Genomic DNA, 23,818 nt, shown 5'->3' with positions numbered 1-23,818 from the left:
GTGTTAAGTTGTCAACGTGTCGCTTGAGAGAAGTGTGCAAAATGAAGTGCAGTCAAATCAAGATCCACTGTAGCTGTGAGGTTGTTACGTACTTTTTTTGATGGTCCTATGGGAGTTCTGCAGGTTCAAGGTAAATATAGCATCAGAGCATCCAGCATTTGTTCAAAGCTTTTACGAAAATATAGTCTAGTATTTCAGGGATTCTGAGATGATGGTTTTCTCATATCTGAACATGCTGTATTTAATTCTAAAAGATAATTGAGTCACTCTCTCACCAATTTCTATAATGCTTGATAATATGCATACTAGAGGTGTAACAATCCATTGATCTGCATCGATATATTGATTTAATGAGCAACGATCACGTAACATCAGTGCAAAGTGTTAACATCGATCTATATCATCCTGTTTTGGGCGCGCCCTTATTTTGAAAGTCTACGTCACCGTCACACAGTGTCAGGCAGATGAAGGTGAGCAGCCGAGAGAAAGATGATGAGGAAAACGCTGTTTACTCAGGAATAAATCATCAGTGTGGAAATGTTTTGTTTTCGGAGAGACTGCGAGTCAACAGACAGGGTGCGTGATGTGTAAACACGATGTACCTGCGGGGCCACTTCACTGACTTCTTGTTAACATTACTTTAGCTGCTCTGTTTCAACAATGTTGGCTGAAAAAACGTGCATGTGGACTGAAAATCATCCATGCTGTTTTGTCAGGAGATGCCGGGACTAAAAGAAAGAAGAGAAAACACAAATAATAGTGAACTGGTTAAGTTATGAGAAAAGTGAAAGCCTGTTAGCTGCTAAGCTAATTTCTGCAATGTAAAATGCCATAGGTATATGCTAATAACTTTAGCATGTTGTGTATGTGGGGGAAATGTGACCTACAAAAGACAATTGTATTGTCTATGATCCTTGACAGTTACTATTGAGTTAAGTGAAATGATCTTGTTTTTAATCCACGTTTTGAGGATGTTGGGAGAAGTTTGTCTTCAAATCAGACAGCCCTGTAGCCCTTTGTGATATCTGCAGATATTGTATTGTTGTCAAAGGTATCGATATAAAATTGTATCCTGGTGAAACCAGTGATTTACACCGTTAGTGCATACCAAAATCTGTGTAACTTTAAGTTAAGTTTCAGAAACACATGCAGCATGATGTAAAATAGGACTTTATTAGTCCGTCACTAAGGAAATTCACAGCAGCACTTATATGGGTACTGTATGTATGTACTGTACTTGTACATGATAATTGCAATTCACATATGCTGTGTATTGTGGTCTTTTTACCGGAAGAAATATAGAAAAATTATTGGACAGTATGTGGAGAAAATCTTGCACAGTAGGAAATTAGGAAAAAGACCAAATAAAAGAAGAAAGCATCCTTTTATATATATAGTGCATATAAGCTGGACATTGCCTTTTTCCCCATACTTACTAGAAAGAAAACAATACAATCTTGAAGGCGTCTGCAGCACAAGAAAACTGATGTCGATCCAGGTTTCAAAAGGTTTAACAGAATTTCTAGGAGAAGCTACATGCTTTAATTAATTTACTAATTTCAAATTAAGCTAATGCAAATGGAACCCAAAAACCAAATAACACTGGCTCTCAAGAACCTCAGTTTTTAAATCAAAGGAAACTGTGTTAAAGAAACCACTGCGTTAATTCTCATACAGTCTCAACTTTACCTCCCGTCATCACTGACATATACTTATCCTTAAAAACGTTCTGTTTGACAGAAGCATTAATAATAAAGACCAGTGTTAATAACTTACTAACAATGACTGCATTCCTTCAACACAGATTCATTTATTTCACCCCCTTGCTGTGGTTGGCTTAATGTTTTGTCCATTTTCACGTTAAAATTATTAATTATATTCTCACCTCTAAACAAAAATGAAATTGATAACAAAGAGAACTTTTCAAATGCAGCACATAGAGCTCTCTTTGTCCTGACTGCTCTTACTGAAGTCTCACTGAGGTCGGCCTCGTGGTGCTGTACTGCGCTCTAGTGCCATCTGTTGTTATTACATCAGCCCTGACTACAGTTTGTGTCTGTGACAGGCCAACATAAGACAAGCAACACTCTGAACTTTTTGTCAGTCACTTTGGTTATTCCCCTTTAAATACATCATTAATATTTTCTGACTTGGGATTTATTTGTGTGTGTGTGTGGTCTACGCTCTGTGATGGAAACATGCACCGTGATTCCCTCAACCTTTGCTTTTCCTTTGTCTCTCTGCCATGTTAACAATCTGAAACAAATTCAGTACAGTAGAAATCCAGCAAATCCAGAGCAGCCACTCTTTACTGCAGGAGTGTGCTGCAGATCAGAGACAGCGGGGCAATCTGGAAACTATTATGCTGCTTAGCTGTGATGGATCATGTGGAAAGCATGTCCGTTGCTCTGGGTTTTGTCATCATAAACTCAGGCTGCGTGCATGAGAGCTCAGCCAACCTTTCCATAAAAGTTGTACTAATCAGGACTATTGCACAAGCAGCGGGACGCCTTTGTGCTGGAATTTAACTTTTTTTAACCGCCAATCATGATGCCCAGTATCTCCTATTCTCACACGCTCATACCAACACAGCACTGAACTACTAGGAAGCAATATCGCAACACATCATTTAAATATGTCTTATCACTACTGACACTCAAGCATTGTCTGTCCTATATTTCACTTTTTCAGATATATGGTTTTAATACATGTTGGTCATTGATATTTAACTTTAATAACTAAAGTGGCTGTAAACATGTGATCAAATGATGCAGTGATAATCACTGTTCATTATTGTTTCTCCCTCATCAGTGCTAACGTCATTTCAATGCTTTCTAATGTGTTAGCTCCTAATGCTAACTGTTGACAAATGTTTTCACTGAACCAGAAGGCGAATTAAAAATTCGAAAAGTGGGTTTCATTTATTTGAAAACTGCTGGTTAGTCTAAAAAAAGTTCATATTCTTCTTCTTCTTCTTCTTCTTCTTCTTCTTCTTCTTCTTCTGCTTCTTCTTCTTCTTATTATTATTATTATTATTATTATTATTATTATTATCATTATCATTATTATATATTACTTAACTTGTTCTCATCTTCTTTTTTTGGTGTCTTTTTCAGGTCCTCGGCACCCCATCTGAGGACACCTGGCCCGGCGTTAACTCTTTGCCTCACTTCAAACCAGGTGAGACCTTTCATGCCATAATTAGCGTTACAAACAGTGACTACATTCACTCTCTAAACCATCACCAACTTCTTTTACTTAAACTCTAGACCAAATATAAAAAATAAAAAAATAGAACGCAGTGTTGGCTAAATGGTGTGCAAGAAACCCATTTTGATTTTACGAAACACGGCAAATAGCCACTGAATAGTTAGCATGTTGCCTTTTTATACTGAACAGATTATGCTGTATGGTAAAATGTTAGCATGACGCTAGTTTCCAGTTCATAAGAATTGGACAATTTTCCTTTTTTTTTTTTTTTTTTTTTCACGTTGAGTTGTTCATTGCCTTTTTTTCCAAATATTTCCCCAGATTAATATTTCTCCTCTGTCAGAGGTTTAGACACTTGCAAAAGGCCTCCAAACACAGCACAACAATATTAGTGATGATACAGGTGTTAAAGGGTTAAAAGACAGCAGGCTCCATGCTAACATAGACTGTAATAATAACTACGTGGTGGACCAAAGATGGTGCATTTGCCAAAAAAGTTCTCTAGCGTCTGGAAATGAATCAATGAAAGAATGAATTCTTTTATTTTCGTGTCACACCATCCAGTGGCTCACCCCCCATGAGATTATATGAGACCTTTTTAACAAAAGAAACAATAGTCCACAGTACATATTGTGCATATATCATGACATGAAGATAGCTTCTGGTATTGCTGGCCAAAAATCATAATTACAGCTGAACAACAGATACAAAATTATACAAAGAAAATACATATAATATATAATACATTTAAATAAATAATAATAATAATAATAATAGAATAAATACATTGGCAAATAAATTTACATTGTGCACCTAGTGGAACAATGCTTCCTTCCTCATGTCCCAAGCTTTCTCTAAATAAGTTGCTAACTTAAATGTGTCTTTCTCAATCAGCCATGTCAGTCGCTGTGGGTCATCAACAGTTATCAAATCTACTTCAGTCTTTGTATCTGGGTCTACATCTGTGATATGCGGCCCACCTAATATGCGCACTAGTGTTTCTCCCGCTGGTCCTGCCCACAGATTCCATCTTGCATCGTAGACTTTACATTACGATGATGGATTTTTAAATCGCATTTCTTTACCCCGTGAAAATTTGACAAATATAACAACACATGGCTTAAAAAATCATAATACAAAGAGTCATAATGACATTGTTTGCAATTGGAGGTGTCCTGTCAACAGTTAATTATGGTGCTCTATGGGGAAAATGCTTTGTGGGCTGCAGGGGATTTTTTCGCTGCAATACGGCGAGTGGCCACTGGGAACAATTTTGCTGCAAGGGAGAGCAGCTTTTTTGGGGCCCCAGTGTTCACACTTTAGAAAACTCACTTTTTGAGTGAAGCCATTAAATCTACTGTCACTTATTTTGTCTGCTAACATGTTAATATTGTGCACACATAGACCCAATGACATACTGTGTGTTTATATATACTTGGTAGTCAAAACCTGACTGTCAAAATGAGCCAATGGGACAGTCTACCAAAAGCTCACTGTACCCCATTAATGTAGCAGGAGCAGCAGGAGGAGGAGGGGGAGTCGGTGTGGCAGCTCTGCCAGGGCAGCAGTGCCCTCTGGGAGCTCATTAGGGCTTTTTAGAGGGAACATGAATAGAGGGAGCGCAGATTAGTGTTAGCTGATGGAGGGGAAAAAGAGAGTGGAGGAGAGGGTACAGGCGAAGATGGACATAAAGAGGGTTGGAGTGATGGCGCGGGGCAGCAAGGCAACACAAAGCTACGTGACGCAGCCTCCTATCTCCAGTGGCCAATTAGGGACCAACTGGGGTGACTCTCATGGTCACATGCACACACAACACATACAAATGTAATCTCTCATCCTGTGACCATGGCAACGGTTGGCTCCTGTTTGCCTCACACACTATTGAACAGCTGTGTAGCTGTCTGAGCCACAGACACACACACACACACACACCTACACACACGGGCAGCTTTGCCCAAATCTAGCCTCCGAGCATGCATCTGTTCATGTGTCGTCTACAGCTCTGATGCTGTTGTGGCTGCACAGAGTGAGATGTTACCACAGATGATCTGGTAAAACTTCGTGCTCACAGAGCATAATAAAGCTTCAAAATGACTAAAGGATTCAGCTGCCCCACACAAAATAGATTATAACTGTTGAAAGGTAATATTAACCCTTACCACCTGGATCATAATCAGTTTTCTTGTGTACAGACCTCTGAAACCTAGGAAATTTATTTTTATTTCTTTCAAAACTAAAGAAAAAAACATAATGAGCAGCTTGACAAGGAATATCCCACATATTGAAAACAATTAGTAAAAGGTGACAAAGAAATTATTAGACATTATCACAAAAAACAAAAAAATAGAAAAAAAGGTTTTGTGTGTGTTTTTATTTTCAGGTCAATTTCTTGTAATCTTTTGCTAATTTCTTGTTTATTTTTTGGCCCTCTTCCCATGTTTTTGAATGAAATCAAGCGATTTTGCTCTGTTTTAAAGGCTAATCTAAGATATTATTCGTTATATCTATTTGACAAGTTCTTTCAAATATTCCAATATCCATACTGTTATTGTCTCAAAAAAAAAAACATAACACAGCATAACATAACATTACATTACATCCCTGGCTGCACACAGTGAAACTCAGCAGAGTCCTGCGGCTGCAGTGAGCAGCAGATGGCAGTATTGCATCAGTGTGAAAAACTTCCTTGTGACTGAGGAGTGTTTCCTCAGCACTGAGCTCCTCTGAGTTGTCTCTTATCTGCACTCTTTCCCAAAACACAGTGACTGTCTCACTCCTCTGGTTATGATTCATCACATCATCACTATGACTTCTACATGTGGAATATTTGTCTTTTTTTTTTTTTTTTTCCTCACCCAAGATTTGCAGAAACACCTCTTAAAGGGTAAGTTTTGTATTTTTCCCCTGTGCCCTATTTTCCCATGTTTTTGTGTCTAAGTGACTAATGGGAACAGTAATTTTTGAAATTGGTCCAGTATTGAGCGAGAGTGCTGCAGACAGCAACAGTGAAGCAGGCTGCAATGTAACCACTGTGAATTTCAGTCCCCCAGAAGTGCCTGCTGACAGGTTCAGATTATTCTTACAAGTGTCTGACAGCATTATGGGAAGAATAGCAGTTGTTTAACCAGAAACAGCCCCCAAATCACTTTTGCAAAACCTACCAAACTCCATTTCAATAAACAAGCATTTAGCATGAACAGAGGCAGCATATTTCCACATTAAAGTGGGTGAATTAAGGGTTTATTCCAACCACACCAGAGCTGGTGATTGTTGGAACAGTGGAGAGACAAATCAAGAGGCTTTTCTGAATTTATTTTGTTTCTGTTGACCTTAAATGAAGTGTGTTTTACAATGATGAAGTGACTATTTATTTAATGGTTTGAAACTTGGGCAGATAGGCTTGATTGCTTTCATAAACATGGGAAAAAGGCAATGATCAAACTAGGGAGAAAATACCCAGAAATTAGCAATAAGTTAGTAAAAAAAAAAATTCAAAAAAGGGAAAAAAAAACAGACAAGAAAATGATGTCAAAATTAGAACAAAAAAAAAAACCCCCAAACAACTACAAAAAGTGAAAAAATAAATAGTAATAAAAATAAAACAATAAAATGATCTGAAAAACTTCTTCAAAATTATTATTCTGTAAAAATAGTTTTAATTACAGTTATGATAATTATGGATTTACTTTTCTGGACATTTTTCCTTAGCTTTTATGAAAAAATATCTGCACACCAGGAAGCTCCCATTAAAGGATTTAATTGCAATCACAAGTGACATTTCGAGCCAAAATGCTCTTCCTCAGACTCACAAGTCTAAGAAATCAAACCAGTTTTCAAAAGTTCAAAGTTTTAAATATGTGTGAAGGTGCCTGCATGTAACACAAGGCAAATGATGTTGATCTAGTTTTCAAAGAGTTAAACAGAGGCTGGTGTGTTTGACGAGAGCAACTTCAAGGCTGTTTGTGGTAAAACAGAAAGGAACTTACTTTTTTACCAAAAAGGTGTTTTGTCATTAGTGGTCCTTTCAACAATATTGTCAGACACTTAAAATACCAATACAAAGTGCCAAAAACAAGCACTTTTAGTGGATGTGAAATGACAGTGTGAACATGTCCGAATGCTCAGAGTCTGTTAAAGCCGTTTCGCTCAATACTGGACCAATTTCAAAAGTTGTTATTCCTTTTAGTCACTTCAACACACACAAAAAAGAAAAAACGTGGTTCCAAGTTGAAAAATGCTGAACTTTCCCTTTAAGTTTGGATTTCAGACATGACTTTGTGGCTTGACCTCATATTGGAGGCGCCACTTATTTTTCACATTTTTGTGGTTCTGAAAAGGTTCCACAGATACTTCCTCACTAACACTCATATCTTGCTTTGGCTCTCTAATTCTCCTCTACTGTCTTACTGATATATGACAGTAGGTCAGGCTTTAACACTGCATTCTCAGCCAGACCACTTTTATCTGTAAAGTCAATCTTTATCATCGCTATTTGCTGAGGAGGCGAATGGACCATTCAAATATTATGGTTTTGTTTCCTAAGTGAACAAAAACCAGAGTAGAATCCAGCTGGATAACTCAAATGTAATACACACTATTCGAGCAAATGATGTTTATCTATAGCTCAAAGGTCAAAAATGGGAAAACAAAAATGTCATTCATATAGTATTATCTCAGTGGTCTCAAGATTGAGATCTATTTTTAAGAGACCCTTTGTTCACAGATAACCACTCAGAAAGCCATAACAACAAACAGTTTTCATGCATGATAGAAAAAAAACTGATTAAAGAAAAAGAAGGTGAGATGTGAATGTTTCCTGTAACCCCGTTTAGCTGTAAGAAGCATATTACTGAAAACCACTATTTCTAAGCCTTTTGCATCCATTAATAATGCACAGTGCGGCTCCCCTCACTTGGTAAACCATGTGAAACCTGAAAAAATTGGCTTCATAAAAAAAAAAAAAGATAAGAGAAAGGTTATAAGAAATGACAGAAGTGACCCAAAAATTAGCAAGACATTTTTAAAAGTAAAACAAAATTACCTGAAAAATATAAATAAATACATTTTAAAATATGTATTAAAATATTATATTAAATATATAAACACATAAAAATAAAATAAAAAAGAAAGTTTATGACCTGTGAAAAGTGCTTAAAAACATGGAATAATATTTTGACATTATTTTAAATATGTAATTATTCCTAGACATTTTCCCTGGCTTTTTAAAAATATATATATAAAAAAAACATATTAATTTTGGGGGGAAATTTATGGAACATTTCTTTACAAGTTGCTCATTTCCTATTTGCCCACATTTTTGAAAGAACAAGAAAGCACAAGAAAAGTGATGTTACTCCAAGTTTCAAGGGTTAAAACGGATGATCCCTGTGCTTCATGAATCTATCTGCTGTATTAAAGTGCAGTGCATTGTGGTTAACTGAGTAAAGTGGCTGTAAGATTGCTGTAGAGGCAGAGACATACTGTATGGTCAAGTACATACATGATTGTACGGCGGTCTGCAGACTGTCAAGGGAGACACATGATTAGTTTCTTTGCAAAAATCCAATTCTGGTGGTGTTTTGTGTGGGTACAGTAAGTTCAAGGACTTTAGAGGTATTTAATTTTGGAACCTCAGGCATTTAGATATGGACAGGAACCATGCTACTCCACACTGACCCTGGAAATAGCATACAGGTGTTTTCCCAGCATTTAAAACAAGTTTATATTCACAAATAAGGATATAAAATGGCATCAGTGCTTGAAAACATATTGTAATGCAAATTTGAGAAGTCAGCCCAATCCGAGAAATAGATACAAAATCTAAACAAAGCATTATGTGGTGATGAAATACACAAAAGCAATATCGATACAAAGTCAGTTAGGATCTTTTGTTGAAGTGGACAAACAAATGAACTCTTTTAAACCTGAGCAAACTGGCTTGATTTCTTTCAAAAACATAGTAAGAGGGAACTTATCAACTTATCAATCACACATTTACCATCCTTATTACAAAAGAACTGATTAACTGCAATGTCTACAAACATTGACATGACATATAAAACACATCCAACAGAAAGATCTTTTTTAAATAATATTTTATTGAGATTTAATGTATATATCAAAATGCGTACATCAATGTACTATATATTTATGTGTGCGTGTGTGTGTGTGTGTGTGTGTGTGTGTGTGTGTGTGTGTGTGTGTATACACATATCCCCTCATACAGTCACACAAAGAAAATATAATGCACAATGACAGCAATAATAATAATAATAATAATAATAATAATAATAATAATAATAATAATAATAATAAATAATAGTAATAACAATAGTAATAATAAGATTTTATAAATTAACCCAAATACATAAATAATTTATTAGAGGTGTATTATTATTATTATTATTATTATTATTATTATTATTATTATTATTATTATTATAAATAAAGTAGTTAAGTAATATAACTGGATAAACACCAAAGTAATAAAATAAATAAAATGAAATAAAAGGCAGAATCAACACTTTCATGTTATCCTTATGACATCCTTTTCTGTCAGTGATACATGTTTCGTTGGTCAACTCCTTTTTGCACGTTCCAAGTGATGGTGGTTCTACATCTGTCTACAATTTTTAATTAAACTGATTAGTTTAATTCTGTAACCAGAATCTAAATGATCAGAGCCATGTCTGTCATGTTACCAGTTCCTCCTCCTCTCACCTCCACATCTCCCCTCGGTTTATTTCTGGGCTCTGCAGCTGGCAGCCTTCACCTCTGGACGCCAGCAGTGCGGCCAGTTGAGGCCAGCTCTGGCTCTGAGGTGGCTGACTGGACCCCACTGCTGGCTAGCTGGCAGGCTGCTGCAGGCTCAAAGTGAAATGACAGTTGGGTGGCTGGCAAGCAGGATTAGGCTGGCAGTGTGGGAGGTGGACTACCTCACTGGGTGGCTGGCTAGCTTATGTGGTAGCCGGTGGGTTGGCAGCTCAGCCCGACTGTGTGTCCACATGGCAGTTTTGGCTGAGATTTAGAGAAAAGTGCAGAGCCACACACACTCACAGAATAATAAACAGAGCTGAGGAAATATGGAGAGACGGTCTCGCCAAAACTCATCTCAAATTATGACAAGTTATTGTGGTCTGGCTCTGGAGCTGAACTACATAGTTCATGCAGAATTACTCAAGAGCATCTCTAACATGATATGAGCCACTCCTTAATCTGGCAAATTTATATTCACATAATTTACATAACGAAATACAAAGCAACACTCATCGCAAAAAATTTATTAAAATTTTGTTCTTGATATTCACTCTTCTGTGCCGGCTTGTTTCAAATAATGGTCTGGATCTCTGCAGGTGCAATATCTGATTTCCAATATTTAATTTGAAGATGGGATTCGGCTTGACTTGCCAGTGTTTTAGAGTTTAGATTGAAGGTGTTTTGGAATAGTTTAATATGTGTGTAACTTTTGCTCCTCAGAAATATCATATTTACCGTATTTACGAGTTATGACCACATGGACAGCCCTCCAAAGTCATAATTACGAGAGGGAAATTGGGAAATAATGATACCTGAGTTGTTGAGTTGTGATGCAGCAGAAATGGCAGAAAGCATGGAAACAGTGTCAAAAATTAATGGTAAAAAATAATATATATTGTCATTTTGCTCCTAGTAGCTAACATTTACTTTTAGTTGTTGCACATTTTAGTATCTGCATCTATTAGCTGTAGCAAGCAGGCAAACTTAAAGCATGCCAGGTGAGTATACCAACACTGATAACATTATTTTATAACACGAGTCGCCAACTTCACATCATAAATGCAAAAACATGGTGGCAAAAGTCAATGTTGGTCAATGGTAAGGAATTTTATATTAATTCACTCATAGAAAATCGATTTTTGTTCCCATGTAAAGTGTAATATGGTATCGATGTTATCGGCTGTCCATGTGTGACCTAGATTACATATTAAGGTATAATAGATGAAAATACAGAAAAATAGATAAACATATAAATAAACTAGAAACAGCTATCAACCTCTTGTTTAAACACTCTTAGCATTAAAATGCAACCCATCCTCTTAGTAGCTTCCATGTGGTTTCCACTTTACGAACCTTAAAGCAAACGAGCATGTAGAGATCGGAAGAACGTCGTCATGTGACTGCAGCATTTAATGTGATGCCAAGTCTTCATTCAGTCGGTTTGTTGTCTTCTCTTACAGACCGCTTTACAGTGTACAGCGCTAAGAAGCTCAGACAAGCATGGAATAAGTAAGTAAACTCTATCAAAGTTTTGCATCTGTGTGTGTGTGTGTGTGTGTGTGTGTGTGTGTGTGTCTCCGCCATAATCTGTGCATATATAAATACAGTTATGTCACAGAGTGTTGTAGCTGACACACTATAATCCTCGTTCTTGTCTTTAAAGGCAAACCCTCATGGAAAGTGAACACACAGCTCACACTCTCTTTACACTCTTTTTTTTGCACCTCACTTGCTCTTCCTGTAGCATCAGCCTTCCTGCAGCATATGTGTGTGTGATTCTGCTGTGCGACATCAGACACATACAGCAGAAAAAGGTCACAGTGGCACAGTCGGGGCTCCCCTCCAGATGTGTGCCACTGTCTGCCCCTGGCACACATCTGGAGGGGAGAGCACAGAGGGCAAATGGGAGCCTGTCTGGTTTCCACAGGGAATTTGAAAGCCGTACCAGGCAAGAGATTTATGTAAAACTCCAGCTGTCTAATCAGCTGGAATCACAAAGTATAGCCGAGGAGCGATTCCTGCTAACTAAAACCTCATCACACAGGACTCTAATACCTGTGCTCCTCCTGTGATTTATAATAATTACATGGGTCATCTGTGGCCTTAATCCCAACTGTGCCTGTAATCTAGAGAGGAAGAAATGACTGACCATCATGTGCCAAAACTTCCATCTCTCTAATTTGCGTTATTTTATTCCTGAGATTTGGAACATGGCTACATCTCTAAAAACGGGTTCATATGCTGTACACAAGCCAGCAATTTAGCTGGATAACGTTTTTAAGCAACGTAACCATGTTCTGATGTCTTAGTTATTACATTGGTGAGTGCAGTGTTATCATCGATAGCTGGAGCCATGAAAAGAGATGAAGAGATGTAGGAAAATGTTGTTTCCTTTTAAAAACTTGGTGTGATTTATTTCAAAAACATGGGAAAGAGGCAACAGGCAGCTATATAATACATAGCCCCCAAAAAATAGCAGGAAATTGATAGACAATTATAAGAAATTACTTGAAAATAATAATAATAATAATAATAATAATAATAATAATAATAATAATAATAATAATAAAAAAAAAAAATTAACAAGGAAATGACCTAAGAATATGCATGTAATTTATATATTTATTTTCTGTAACATAATTGTAAATATAAAATTATTAGTATTAAAAACTGAGAAAATTGGCTTTGAAATGAAGATGAATGTTTCATGACAGAAAATTACTTATACTTTTACTTATAATTATATAGTTTCAATAAGGTTTCAGTAAAATATAAATTATTATTTATTCGTACTTATTATCTATTTTGGCACTTTTTTCAGGCCATTTCCCTTTTTTGTTTTGGGTTTCTTAAAATTGTATTCTTTTACCTTCCTTTTTTTGTTGTTGTTTATTGCTTATTTTTAGGAAATTTCTCTGTAATTCTTTACTATCTTCTTGTCATTTGTTGTGCCATTCCTTGTTAAGTTGCTTCTTTGCTTGGTTCGACAGTTAATTTGTAAGGGAAATGAAAACAAATTCAAATCCCTTGATCAGTTTTTATTGCTCTATTTTCAAACAACTGGAAACAAAAACAGTTTAACTTTGGATGTTATTCATTATTGTGCAAACAGCTTTTATAGGCATCTATTGGAAGCATTTGATGACAAATGAAAAGCAGAGTAGAATGAGTGAGCGGAGGTGGATTTTACCCTTCCCTCTCTCCCGGTCTGTCCCCTCCCGCTCTCCTGGCCTCACTCCAGTCCAGGAGGAAATAAAAATGTGAAGAAAGAAAGTGAGGTGGAATGTTAATGACCATCACTTCCTCCCCGCTGCCTTTTATCGCGGGCCAGGGAACGATGAATTTGATATGAACTTAGACGCTCACTTTGTCTGTGCCCTGAGAGTTGGCTCACCCTCTGCTGCTCTCCTGTTTCTGCTCTCTGTCAGCCATTTTTCTCTGCGCTGTTTTTCTTCCTCCAGCTGAAAAACTTGGACTGATATGTTTTGAGTAAATGGGTCACAATTTAGGGCTTTTTTAACATAGTTGTGTGCTTTGACAGGTGTAGTAATACAACTATTGATGTTGAATTTGACATATGGTGCTCATTTTTAGGTTTATATTGTCTATTTTGGAGGGCCACTAGTAAAATCTTAACATGCTTAAACCTTTGAAACCTGAGCTAATTGGCCTGATTTCTTTCAAATATATGGAAAGAAGGCAATGAGTGACTTCACAAGAACCTGATGAAAATTAGCAAGGTATTAGTAAAGATTTACAAGTAAATTAACTAAAAATTGGCACACAAAACTGACAACAAAAATGTAAAAAAAAAAAGAAAAAAGAAAATGGCTTGAAATACGTGCTTAAATTGTACGTTATAAATTTTAAATACATAATTATAATCAAACAATTATTTTCTAATAATTATTTTGTAATATTTGTCTCTCCTTTTTAGTCTTTTCTTTCGTTATATTTTTTTTTATTTTTATTTTTAAATTTGTATTTTATTTTATTTCATTTTATTTTATTTATTTTTACAGTTTGTGGGACATTTCTTGCCAAGATGTCCGTTGCCTTTTTAGTCATGTTTTAAAAAAAAAAAAAAAAAAAAAAAAAAAAAAAATCAAACCAATTTAAATGCTTGTGAAAGACCTATGTCGTTCCTGGTTTCGGAGGGTTAACGCTTTCAACCCTGCATTAACATCAGTTTTCTTGTGCTGTGTTCAGATGCATTTCACAAGCATTTCACCTCTCAAAACAAAATAAAAGTGAAAATCTTTCCGTGCACTGGAGGTTTTTTTCATGTGTGGACTTCTAATTAACTCCATCTGTGGGTTTTCTTCATATAAATGCTGTATGAACACGCTTAAGAAGGGCTTCTGGCCTGAAACGTCCGTTTGGCAATAATAAAAAAATGCTATAATCAGAGTGCTATACTGATTTTGACCGCTTTGTTCAGTCGTCACTAAGCAACCCAGACACAATAACAAAATCATGTTTGTGTCAAGACTTGATAAATGTTAAAACTTTGCATATTGAGCATCTGCAAACCAGCATTCCTGAACTCATAGCTATCGACCACTGCTGTATACACAATGTGTCCACTGTGACAGGTGCATGCTAAGGCTTGTTTGCCTGCACTGTTCCAAGTTACGCTCACCCTCATCAACAAATGAGCCAGACGTGGTGAAAGCTCCTCAGAAGATGTCTTCAGACAAAAATCACAAAACAGCTTCTGATTGTTGCTTTGCTTAAACAAAGAGTCCGATCTGCCACTTTGTGCTGTGGCGGGGGGACAGCACAGGCAGGTGGTTTCCTCTGTCCGTCCTCTCTCGGGTCTGCTGTGCAGTTTCCTGATAGAATACCATGAAAAAGCACCGGCCACGCACCACTGCAGAAGGAATGCTTCTCTCCGCTGTGAATGTGCCATCACCTGGAGCTGTTTGATAGTTTTAGGAGATATCATCGATCTCACTGCAGATGTGCGCTTATTCACTCGGCCTGGCTGACAGCAATAGCACGAAGGAATGCACTCCTACAGTACTGTGCGCGTCAACACTCGTGCTCGAACCCAAGTGATTTCACACCTACACACATCCTCCTGTTTGTCCTGCAGAGAAACTACAAAGCAAGGTTTCTGAGATATCCAGACTTTTTACTCCTTTTTCTTTAGCCTCTCCCCACCTATGTGAACATCCATATTGTGCATGTTTTTTGTTAAAATTTTGTACTTTCCAAGTCCAAACTGAGATAACCAGCATGACCTCATTGGGGATTATTTTTTGAGACGAGACAAAGCTCTTCAAAAGTCCACAGGAGACATTACACAATGTTTTCACAGAATGACTAGTGCTTACCCTGACACGCAAACTGATCGTCCATCTGTTTGTCTTTCTACAAACAATTTGTCCAGTGAGTGTTCACATGTATGTAACCACAGGATGGTCTCCATATTGATCAGGCATCGACCTATATTTTTTTTTCAGGGCTGATACAAATACCAATTATTAGTGGTCAATGAGACCGATAACCAATATTTCGAACCGATATACCATTTACAATTAAAATTAAAATCTTTCTGTGAAAATGTAGAATTTGGAATATAACAAACTCCAACATGAAACTGTTTAAATTCCTTAAGCAAATGTTTAATCAAAACTGAAACTTTTATCATCATACACAACAAGTTCCTGGCAACTTTTTTATAAAGTCAAGTGAAAATTTAAATTAAAAATGAATAAATAAAAATAGCCCCTTGTGGTTTGACAAAGTAAAAGTTCCTTCACTGCAGAAGACAGAAGATGAATCATGTCAATTCAGCCTCCTTCTCTTTCCTCAAATGCTGTCATTAGACTAACATTTTTGAAGTGTTTGGTGGAGTACTGAAAAAACTCAAGAAAAAGTACAGTAACTCCAATTAACACAATGGCTCAAGTAGTGCCTAGTAGCTCACCTAGCAGAGCGGGCGCAACATTTACAGAGGCGGTGTTGTCTCTGCATCCGCCGTGGGTTGGACTTTAATCTGCAGCCCTTTGCTGCATGTCATCCCCTCTCTCTCCCCCTTTTGTACTTCAGCAGAAGGGGGCCATGGGATCTAAAAAACAGAGAAATATAGTAAAAAGGTAGCAAGAATTTGAAAAGTACTGGCTGCTGCATCTACATGCGCCGCTGTCGCAATAGCAACAGCATGAAACGCTCAAAGAGTGAACAGCGACTAGTGAGCAGTTTGTGAGAGCCAAACTCACCATTATTCAAGTTTCTGGGTTTTTCTCACCTCAAACTGAAAGTCAAGGTTTTGATGCTCTTGCATTTCAATAAAAAAACCTAACTTAAAAATATTAAACAGCTGCTTAAGACTAAAGATCCGGTATTGGCAGCACTGGCCTTAAAAACCCTTTATGATTAAACCATTAATCAAGGAGGCCTTTCACCATCCGTATAGTTTCACACAAAGACTAGTTTGTCTTTAAACTTTCTTGTGGAGTCACAGAATGTTCCAGCTGTATGAGAAAGAGGCGAGAAGAGGCCCTGATGGACTTCATTAACTTTATCTCTGCCTCTTTACTGAGTGGCGTTGATGAGTTGAACAGAGATTTATCCTTCCTCTGTCTCTCGGCTGATAAGTCGAGCTGAGATCCCCATTGAGAGCCATGGGAGTGGCTGTCAGAGTGCTTGACTAGGGAGCCAACCATGAGAAGCTTGCAGAACATGAGAAGCACTCTGAGTAGTGCGGGCGGCGGGCCGGCGAGCTGTGCTGAATAACATCATGTTTATTTAATGCAGTGGATGCCTAATTACTGACTGAATTTGTTGCTCTTCGTTTATTTTCAATCTTTTCTCCCCCTCGGCGCCACGAGGTAGGGCTGGTTCAGGAGTTCAGTGACTCCCAGTACGAGCACACACTCAGACACACACACACACACACACACACACACACACACACACACGTTTACCCATATAGACTGCTTCCGTCTTAGCTGCTGCTTTAATGAACACTTTTTATTTCTCGCAGTGACCCAGTCACCATGTGTGAAGTAGCTCAAAGCAGAGAGGTGTAAATGTGTGTGTGTTTGTGTGTGTGTGTGTGTGTGTGTGTGTGCATGCGTAAGAAGTGTTTTTCCTCTCGAGTCAGCAAACCTTCAGCATAATTAAGAAGCTTGTTTTTTGTTGTCAGCAGCTCTGTGAATTGGAGGAAAAGTGAGTTTCTTTCTCAGAGGGATGAATGAATGTATGAAAGGTAACTCTGTATTTTTATTGGATGAAGTCAAGGTGAGGGGTTTCTCTGCTCTTAATATGTTGACTGCTCTTTGTTGATGTGTCTCTGTATAGCTTGTACATGCCTGTTTCTGTCTGATAATGTGTGTTGGTGTGTTTTCAGGTTGGGCTATGTGGACCACGCCGAAGAGTTGGCTTCCAGGTTCCTCCAGTGCTTCCCAAAGAACCGGCTGTCAGCCCAGGCAGCGCTGAATCACGAATACTTCAGCAACCTTCCTCCACGGCTCTGTGAGCTGCAGGACAGTACGTAACACAAACACACACATCAATGTCGCTCTTTACACCACCTGTGTGAGCTGCAAATTTGCGAGTCCAGCCTACTCTCATTCAAATAGCGCCGCTTCAACAGTGCTTTCAGCGTACTATCTTGAAGCCAAAAGACACCTTTCACTTCCATATGATACGCCCCTGGACGGTATCAGCTGAGAACACGGCCACAGAACAGGTCATGGTCAGTGTGGAGGCCTAATGCACTGGCGGCATCACTTTAGAATGTGGCTGGACTGAACCTGTTGCAATTGGAATGCTGTAAAATTACAAGCACAAGGGCGCCTTTAGAGTGAGTGGGATGCGCAGTGGATTGGTCCAACAAACCCTTGACTTTCATGCGGGAGTCTGGTGTTCCCTTCCTGCCTGAATGTATTTTTCTACACCTGACCACCCCCTTGTTTCCTAATCCTAACCATCCATGTCAGTATGTGCTGTGTTGACGCCCCGGCGTGGGCTGCCATATGCTTTTGTTGTTCAAACATAACCACGTGCAGCATGATATCACCATGTGCTCATGTTGACATAACGGTAGCAGCATCCTGGAACGTCAACAGTAGATGCAGAAGGATACCTAAAGCGTAATATATAGACAAAGAAGTCCTCTGCAAAGGGACGACATGATGATGAGATGAGAACGTATTGGAGAATCCTATGATGTGAAGGAATAGCCCACCTTGATCTGCCTTACACAGCCTCCAACTGGCTTAAATTGGCATTTTTACCCTAACCCAAACTTATCTCACTCCTCTCGCCTAAACCTAACCAGTGCAACCAATGAAGGCAAGTCATTCCTTCACTGTCCTAAGATTTGCAAATATGCGTCTGTGTTTATACATCGATCTGGACTGATATATTGATTCCCCAGTAGTAGTAGTCCAATATCATCAATGCAAAGTGAAAACATCGACACATATCGTCATAATTAAGATATGTTTCTGTACAAGTAAACTTCCTTGGTAAATATTCAAACAGTGTAAGCGGTTCACTGCCAGGCAGACAATGACAAGCAGCCAAGAAGAAGACAGTGAGAATATTTACTGACATCTTGTCATATCTATCACACGCCCCTTAAGTGAATCGGATCAAAATCGTATGGTATCGTACTTTGAGATATCAGTAAATAACGTATTGTTTTCCGAAGAACTGATAAAATGTCAAATCATGATGGAACTAGTGCTGACAGATCACTGTGTTAGCTGTGAGGAAACCAACAGGAGAGTTTTTATGTCAGTGACCATGGAGGATATCAGTTGAAGAGATATGAAAATAGTAATTCAGTGTTAAGAAAATACTTCCAGAACCACTGGTTCCTCCCATGTTTTTTTGCTCATATTTTGGGAAACAATAGGGACACAAAGTTGTTTATTTGGCACTGACTCCATCTGAGGAAAATGGATACACACACTCTCCATTCTGAGAAGAGCACACCCTCCTCTCTAACCAGGAAATAAAGGCAGCTGGGTTTTGCCAAGAGAGCAGAGGAAACTTCCAGATCCATGTAAATCTGCCAGAGTCCAGAGAAACAGGAGGTTTTTTTATTCTTTCCAAGGCCTTTGCTCTCACTTCTCGCACTGCCAGACACCCACACACTCTCAGTGAAATGAAATTAAAAATGTCACAATCCAATCCACACAGTAAGAGCAACCTCAGGAGCTCTATTGTCTCAATAATTCTGTCATTGTCCGCGGTAATCTGTCTGGGTATTGTCTGCATAAATCCATAATACACATGACAATAGAGTGCACAGTTGGCCATAGAAAACATACCGTTCATTCCCACAGAGAGAACATGAGACATTTACTTGAAGGGTTCATCAGTTTCTCAACCATCTATGATGTGTTTTTGTCATATCTCTTTGGTTTACTAACAGTACTGGCCTGGGTGCTTTAATCCACTGAAACATTGAAACTTTTTTAAAAAACTTGGGAAAAAGGCCATTAGAAAGTTCACAAGAAATGGACAAAAAATTTGCAAGAAATTAGTAAAAAGCTACAAGAAAATTACCAGAAAATCATCCTCATATATCATACAAAACCCCTCAAAAGAAATAAAACGAATGGGGAAAAAAACAATGGGAAAGTTAAAAAATAATAATAATAAGAAGAAGAAAATGGCCTACAAAGAGCAAAAAACAGGGGAAAAAGTAAAAAAAAAAAAAAAAAATTAAAAAATAAAGAATAAAAAAAAAAAAAAAATCTGAATCAGAAAAACTCCCAAACAACCAAAGCAAACAAATGGATCAACTCAATTAGAAAGTTAAAAAAAAACCTACAGAAAGCCAAAAAGGAGAAAAAAAAAAAACAATGGAAAAAATAAAAAAAAATAAAAAATAAATAAAAAAATAAAATAAAATCAGCATACAAAAAAGCCAATTAAACAAAACAAATAAATGGGTAAAAATAAACCACAATAGTAAAATAAAGAAAAGGCCAAAAAATGAAAAATGAAACGAAAAAAAACATAAACAAACAAGCAAACAAAAAAGGACTCAATAACAATTAAACATAATTAATAATAATTATTTTGTTAAATATTTTTAACATATAAAATGATAACTAGAAGCATAGTTTTCTGGATATTTCTCCCTAGCTTTTAAGAAAATAATTTTCTGAATCTACCAATTTCTTGAAATTTGCAGAACATTTCTTTCCAGATTACTGATTGCCTTTATTCCCATATATTCATGAGAAAATCAAACCAGTTTGCTCTGAGGTTAAAGGTTTAAATACTTATGAAAGGCGTCAAGAAAAGTGATGTCGATCCAGGTTTAGAAGGGTTAACTGGTCTGCTCCCATTGACTCCTGTCTCTCCCGGTGCAGGACCGTGATTACCATGCTGCAGTTGTAGTCAAATACTCACAGCTGGAGTAATTAGCCAGTTCTTTATCTCTCGCATTCACTCCTCATTTGCATAATTTTGACACATCCTTCCCCCACAAAACTGCAAGCGGCAAATCCACACTTGTCTTCCACCCAGACACGGAAGAGACTTTGTGTTTATCCACTCCTGTCCTCATTTTTACAAAAGTGTTTTAATTCACTCCCATTCTTCCCTCGGTGGCTCGGCTGCGTCGCCGTGTCACATGTGCGCGCGGAAAAGAGGGGATCAGAGAGAGAGAGAGAGATAAAGGGACAATAGAGAGACAGCGGGTGAGAGAGAGAGCGAGCATGACAAAAATCAAAATGAGCCATCTCTCTCTTCTCTCCCTCTCTTAGTGACCGCCGCTCTCTGATTCTTTTCAGACACGACAACCTGCTGGGCGCTGATAACGGGATTAATAATGCTGAAAAATCCTAATCGGGGGGTATTAAAAATGGAATTCTCCCATTAAAAAATTACCACCGTGTCAGTGGCGGCACACTCAGGTCTGCTGAGCATGCTTTTCACACCGCTAATTAACAACAGCTTAAAGGATTGGTGGTGTATGTAAATGTAGCCTGTCACATAATATGGATATGTCATCTCTGACATGCCTTCATTCAATAACCCCATTCTGCAGGATTAATTGAAATAAAATCTTAGTTTGAAGCTCTGGCAGGAACCTCTGACTCTCACACCCAAAATACATGCACAACAGACTTAATAAAAATCGGCTTCTAGAGAGCATTGAAGATGTGTTTCTGAGGTGTTTTCAGAGCTCTTATTTACAGAGCGCATTGGTGTGCTCTTCCTCTGGGGAAACAGCCAGTCAAGGCGATAGAAAATCAAACTGAGCATGTAGCTGCGGCCAGCAGAGGTCCAGCTGGGCTCGCTGTCCCAACGGCATCCTCATAATAACACAAGCTTTCTCTGCATGAACAAAAACAACCCCAGGTCGCTGCTCGCCGCCTTCTTTTCACAGAGACAGAGAGAGAGAGAGACTGAGAGGAGGAGGATACTGTATGATCCAGAGGAGCAGAGGGAGCTAAAAAACAGAAAAAGAAAAAACAGAGGGAGTCAAAGCAAAAGAGGGACAAAGACAGAAAGAGAGAAACAGAAAGAGTCAATGACGGTCAAGGTAACTATATCAGTTTAAGAGAGCAACACAAGTCAGTAACACTTTCTATGAAAACCACATCTGTAAGGCATTATAATGAATTATAATGCATTCATAATACTGTATGACTGCACTCATTAACACATATAATTTTTACTAATACACAGTTATAAAACATAAATGTGACTTATAATGATTTATAAGTAAAGTGTCTCATAGATGCTTTTGACTAGTTATGCACTAGAGGTTGAATGACGGGGCTTATAATACATTATGAATATTTATACACATCTACAATCAACTGTTGTAAGGACTCATAGTGTGCTATAACAGTTTACGCAGTATAGTAAGTTATCATTGTATGTGTTAAGTAAAGTGAGGTACATATTAATGCATTTGTAATAATTTATGCCTCATCATAATGTTTCATTGTTGATATTACATTAAGTGTAATAATTTCCATGCATTTATATAAGAATCTGTGCTGCATCATGAGTGATTAATAACAACCATACACTAGATTACTTGAAAATATATTTTAAACTCTGAAGTCTGACCCCCTCTCACAACAACTAAAAGCAAAGAGTCAGAAGTCAGAGTTTTTTAGTCACAGAATTAGATTTTGCAAAGCCCGCAAAGTCGTGACTGGTTCCTCATCAATGGAACGTGTCAGTGTGTGCTGTTTAGACCAAATTGTTGCTCTCCACACACTACAGACAAAATTTACACAATTTATCATAAAATGTTGTGTGGGGATCTCTCACACTCGTTAGTGTTGCTGACAGTCATGTCAGTCATGACGGGTCAAGCAAATGTGACGTCGTATGAGAAGAAGGACTTCAACAAACACAGTAACAAGATCAGTTCAATACTATGTCTGTAGAATGCAGGTAAACCGGTAGTTTAAAAAGAACTGTGTGAATGCCTGTTGGACAAACAAAAATGTCAGGCCTTTCTTAGCATTTGGTAAAAGGAAGCCAGTCAAATATCCTGGTTTGTAAAATATGATAGAAATGCGTGGAAGAGCCTAGTGCCAAAGCCACACAGGATTATCATGGGTTATTTCAGGTTATGTGAAGCCCCAGGTTAAGTTTCTGCAGTTTAAAAAGGGATATTATATGACATAACAGGCACTGATGAGAAAACTGGATTTCTTTCTCTCAAACATTTCTCATGGAAGGATCGCACTGCAGATTCCCCGTGCAACCTTCTGTGGGGATAGTTTCTATGTTGTGCAATCATTTTGGTAGTGAGGGCAGAAAAATGTCTCAACTCAAATCACATCCATTAACCCTTTGAAACCTGGAGCGACATTACTTTTCTGGTGCTGATTTCAGACGCCTTCCACAAATCTGCTCTTTTCTTTTACATCTTTTCTTAAAAAAAACTCTAAAGTCTCTTTGCATTAAAATAAAATGACATAAAATAAAAGGCAATGAAAAATTGCAAAAACAATTAGTACATTTAGAAAATTACTTTCAAAAAGCTAGGGAAAAACTATATTTATATTTATTTAATATAAAATTTAAAAAAATAATTTATCAAAAATTACATATTTAAAATTATTTTACAGGATTGTTTTCCAGGTCATTTTCTATTTTTCTCTTTTTAAATGTATTTATTGATTTATTTATGATTTCTTGCTATTCTATGCATTCTCAAATTTGTAACGAAATAAAGCCTATTTGCTTGGGTTTCAAAGTGTTAATCATCTCCTGCCTCAGGGCCTGTCCTGATCTAATGTTCCAAAATCAAAAACTAATGAGCAATGTTAAAATGTTACATGTCGCAACTTAAAAAAGCTTTAAAAATGCTTCTCCTTGTGACAAAATAAGGAGATAAAATATTTAAACCCTAAAAAAAAGCCTGCAAATAAATATTCAAATATTCACTTTTTAATAACCATCTCTATCTTTAAAAGCTCACTGGGAAATGTTCTCCCTCCTGTCAGCCTACATCCCTCTAATCTGCGTGCGTCTTCTCCCCCTGCAGTGTCTTCTATCTTCACCGTACCAAATGTCAAGCTGCAGACAGAGAGCGGGGACAGCATACAGGTGTGCGCACGAAGGAACAGTCATGGAAAAGCATCCTCTGGCAGCAAACACTGACCTGAGGCAGCATCCTGCACATGATTGCCTGACAGGTACGTGCTCATTACCATGCAGGAGGCACATACAAACAGTGCAGCAGCAGCATACAGTTCCACACACTCACAAGCAGAACATGAATCACACACTCAGACATATTCAGAGGGTAAAACTTTAATGATATTAATGGGAAAACTGGCGCAATGGAACATGGGTACTACTTTTCTGTGGTCTTGTATCTGAAAATGTCAGGCAATTTTAG

The 23,818-nt window shown here is 37.7% G+C and overlaps 1 protein-coding gene across 1 annotated transcript in view; it reads left to right on the top strand.

The window, feature by feature from the left end:
• Window positions 1–23,818, top strand: part of cdk14 (cyclin-dependent kinase 14) — a 229,031-nt gene that overhangs the window by 146,096 nt on the left and 59,117 nt on the right. The window contains exons 11-14 of the mRNA XM_042490904.1: window positions 3,117–3,180; window positions 11,427–11,475; window positions 17,327–17,466; window positions 23,462–23,612. Coding sequence (XP_042346838.1) covers window positions 3,117–3,180; window positions 11,427–11,475; window positions 17,327–17,466; window positions 23,462–23,577 — 369 coding nt within the window. The 3' untranslated portion in view covers window positions 23,578–23,612. The remainder of the gene's footprint in view (window positions 1–3,116; window positions 3,181–11,426; window positions 11,476–17,326; window positions 17,467–23,461; window positions 23,613–23,818) is intronic.

Source organism: Plectropomus leopardus, chromosome 7, assembly GCF_008729295.1.
Source record: "Plectropomus leopardus isolate mb chromosome 7, YSFRI_Pleo_2.0, whole genome shotgun sequence".
Lineage (NCBI taxonomy): Eukaryota > Metazoa > Chordata > Actinopteri > Perciformes > Serranidae > Plectropomus > Plectropomus leopardus.
The sequence above is the reverse complement of the archived record's forward strand: the minus strand, read 5'-3'. Positions and strand labels throughout refer to the sequence as shown.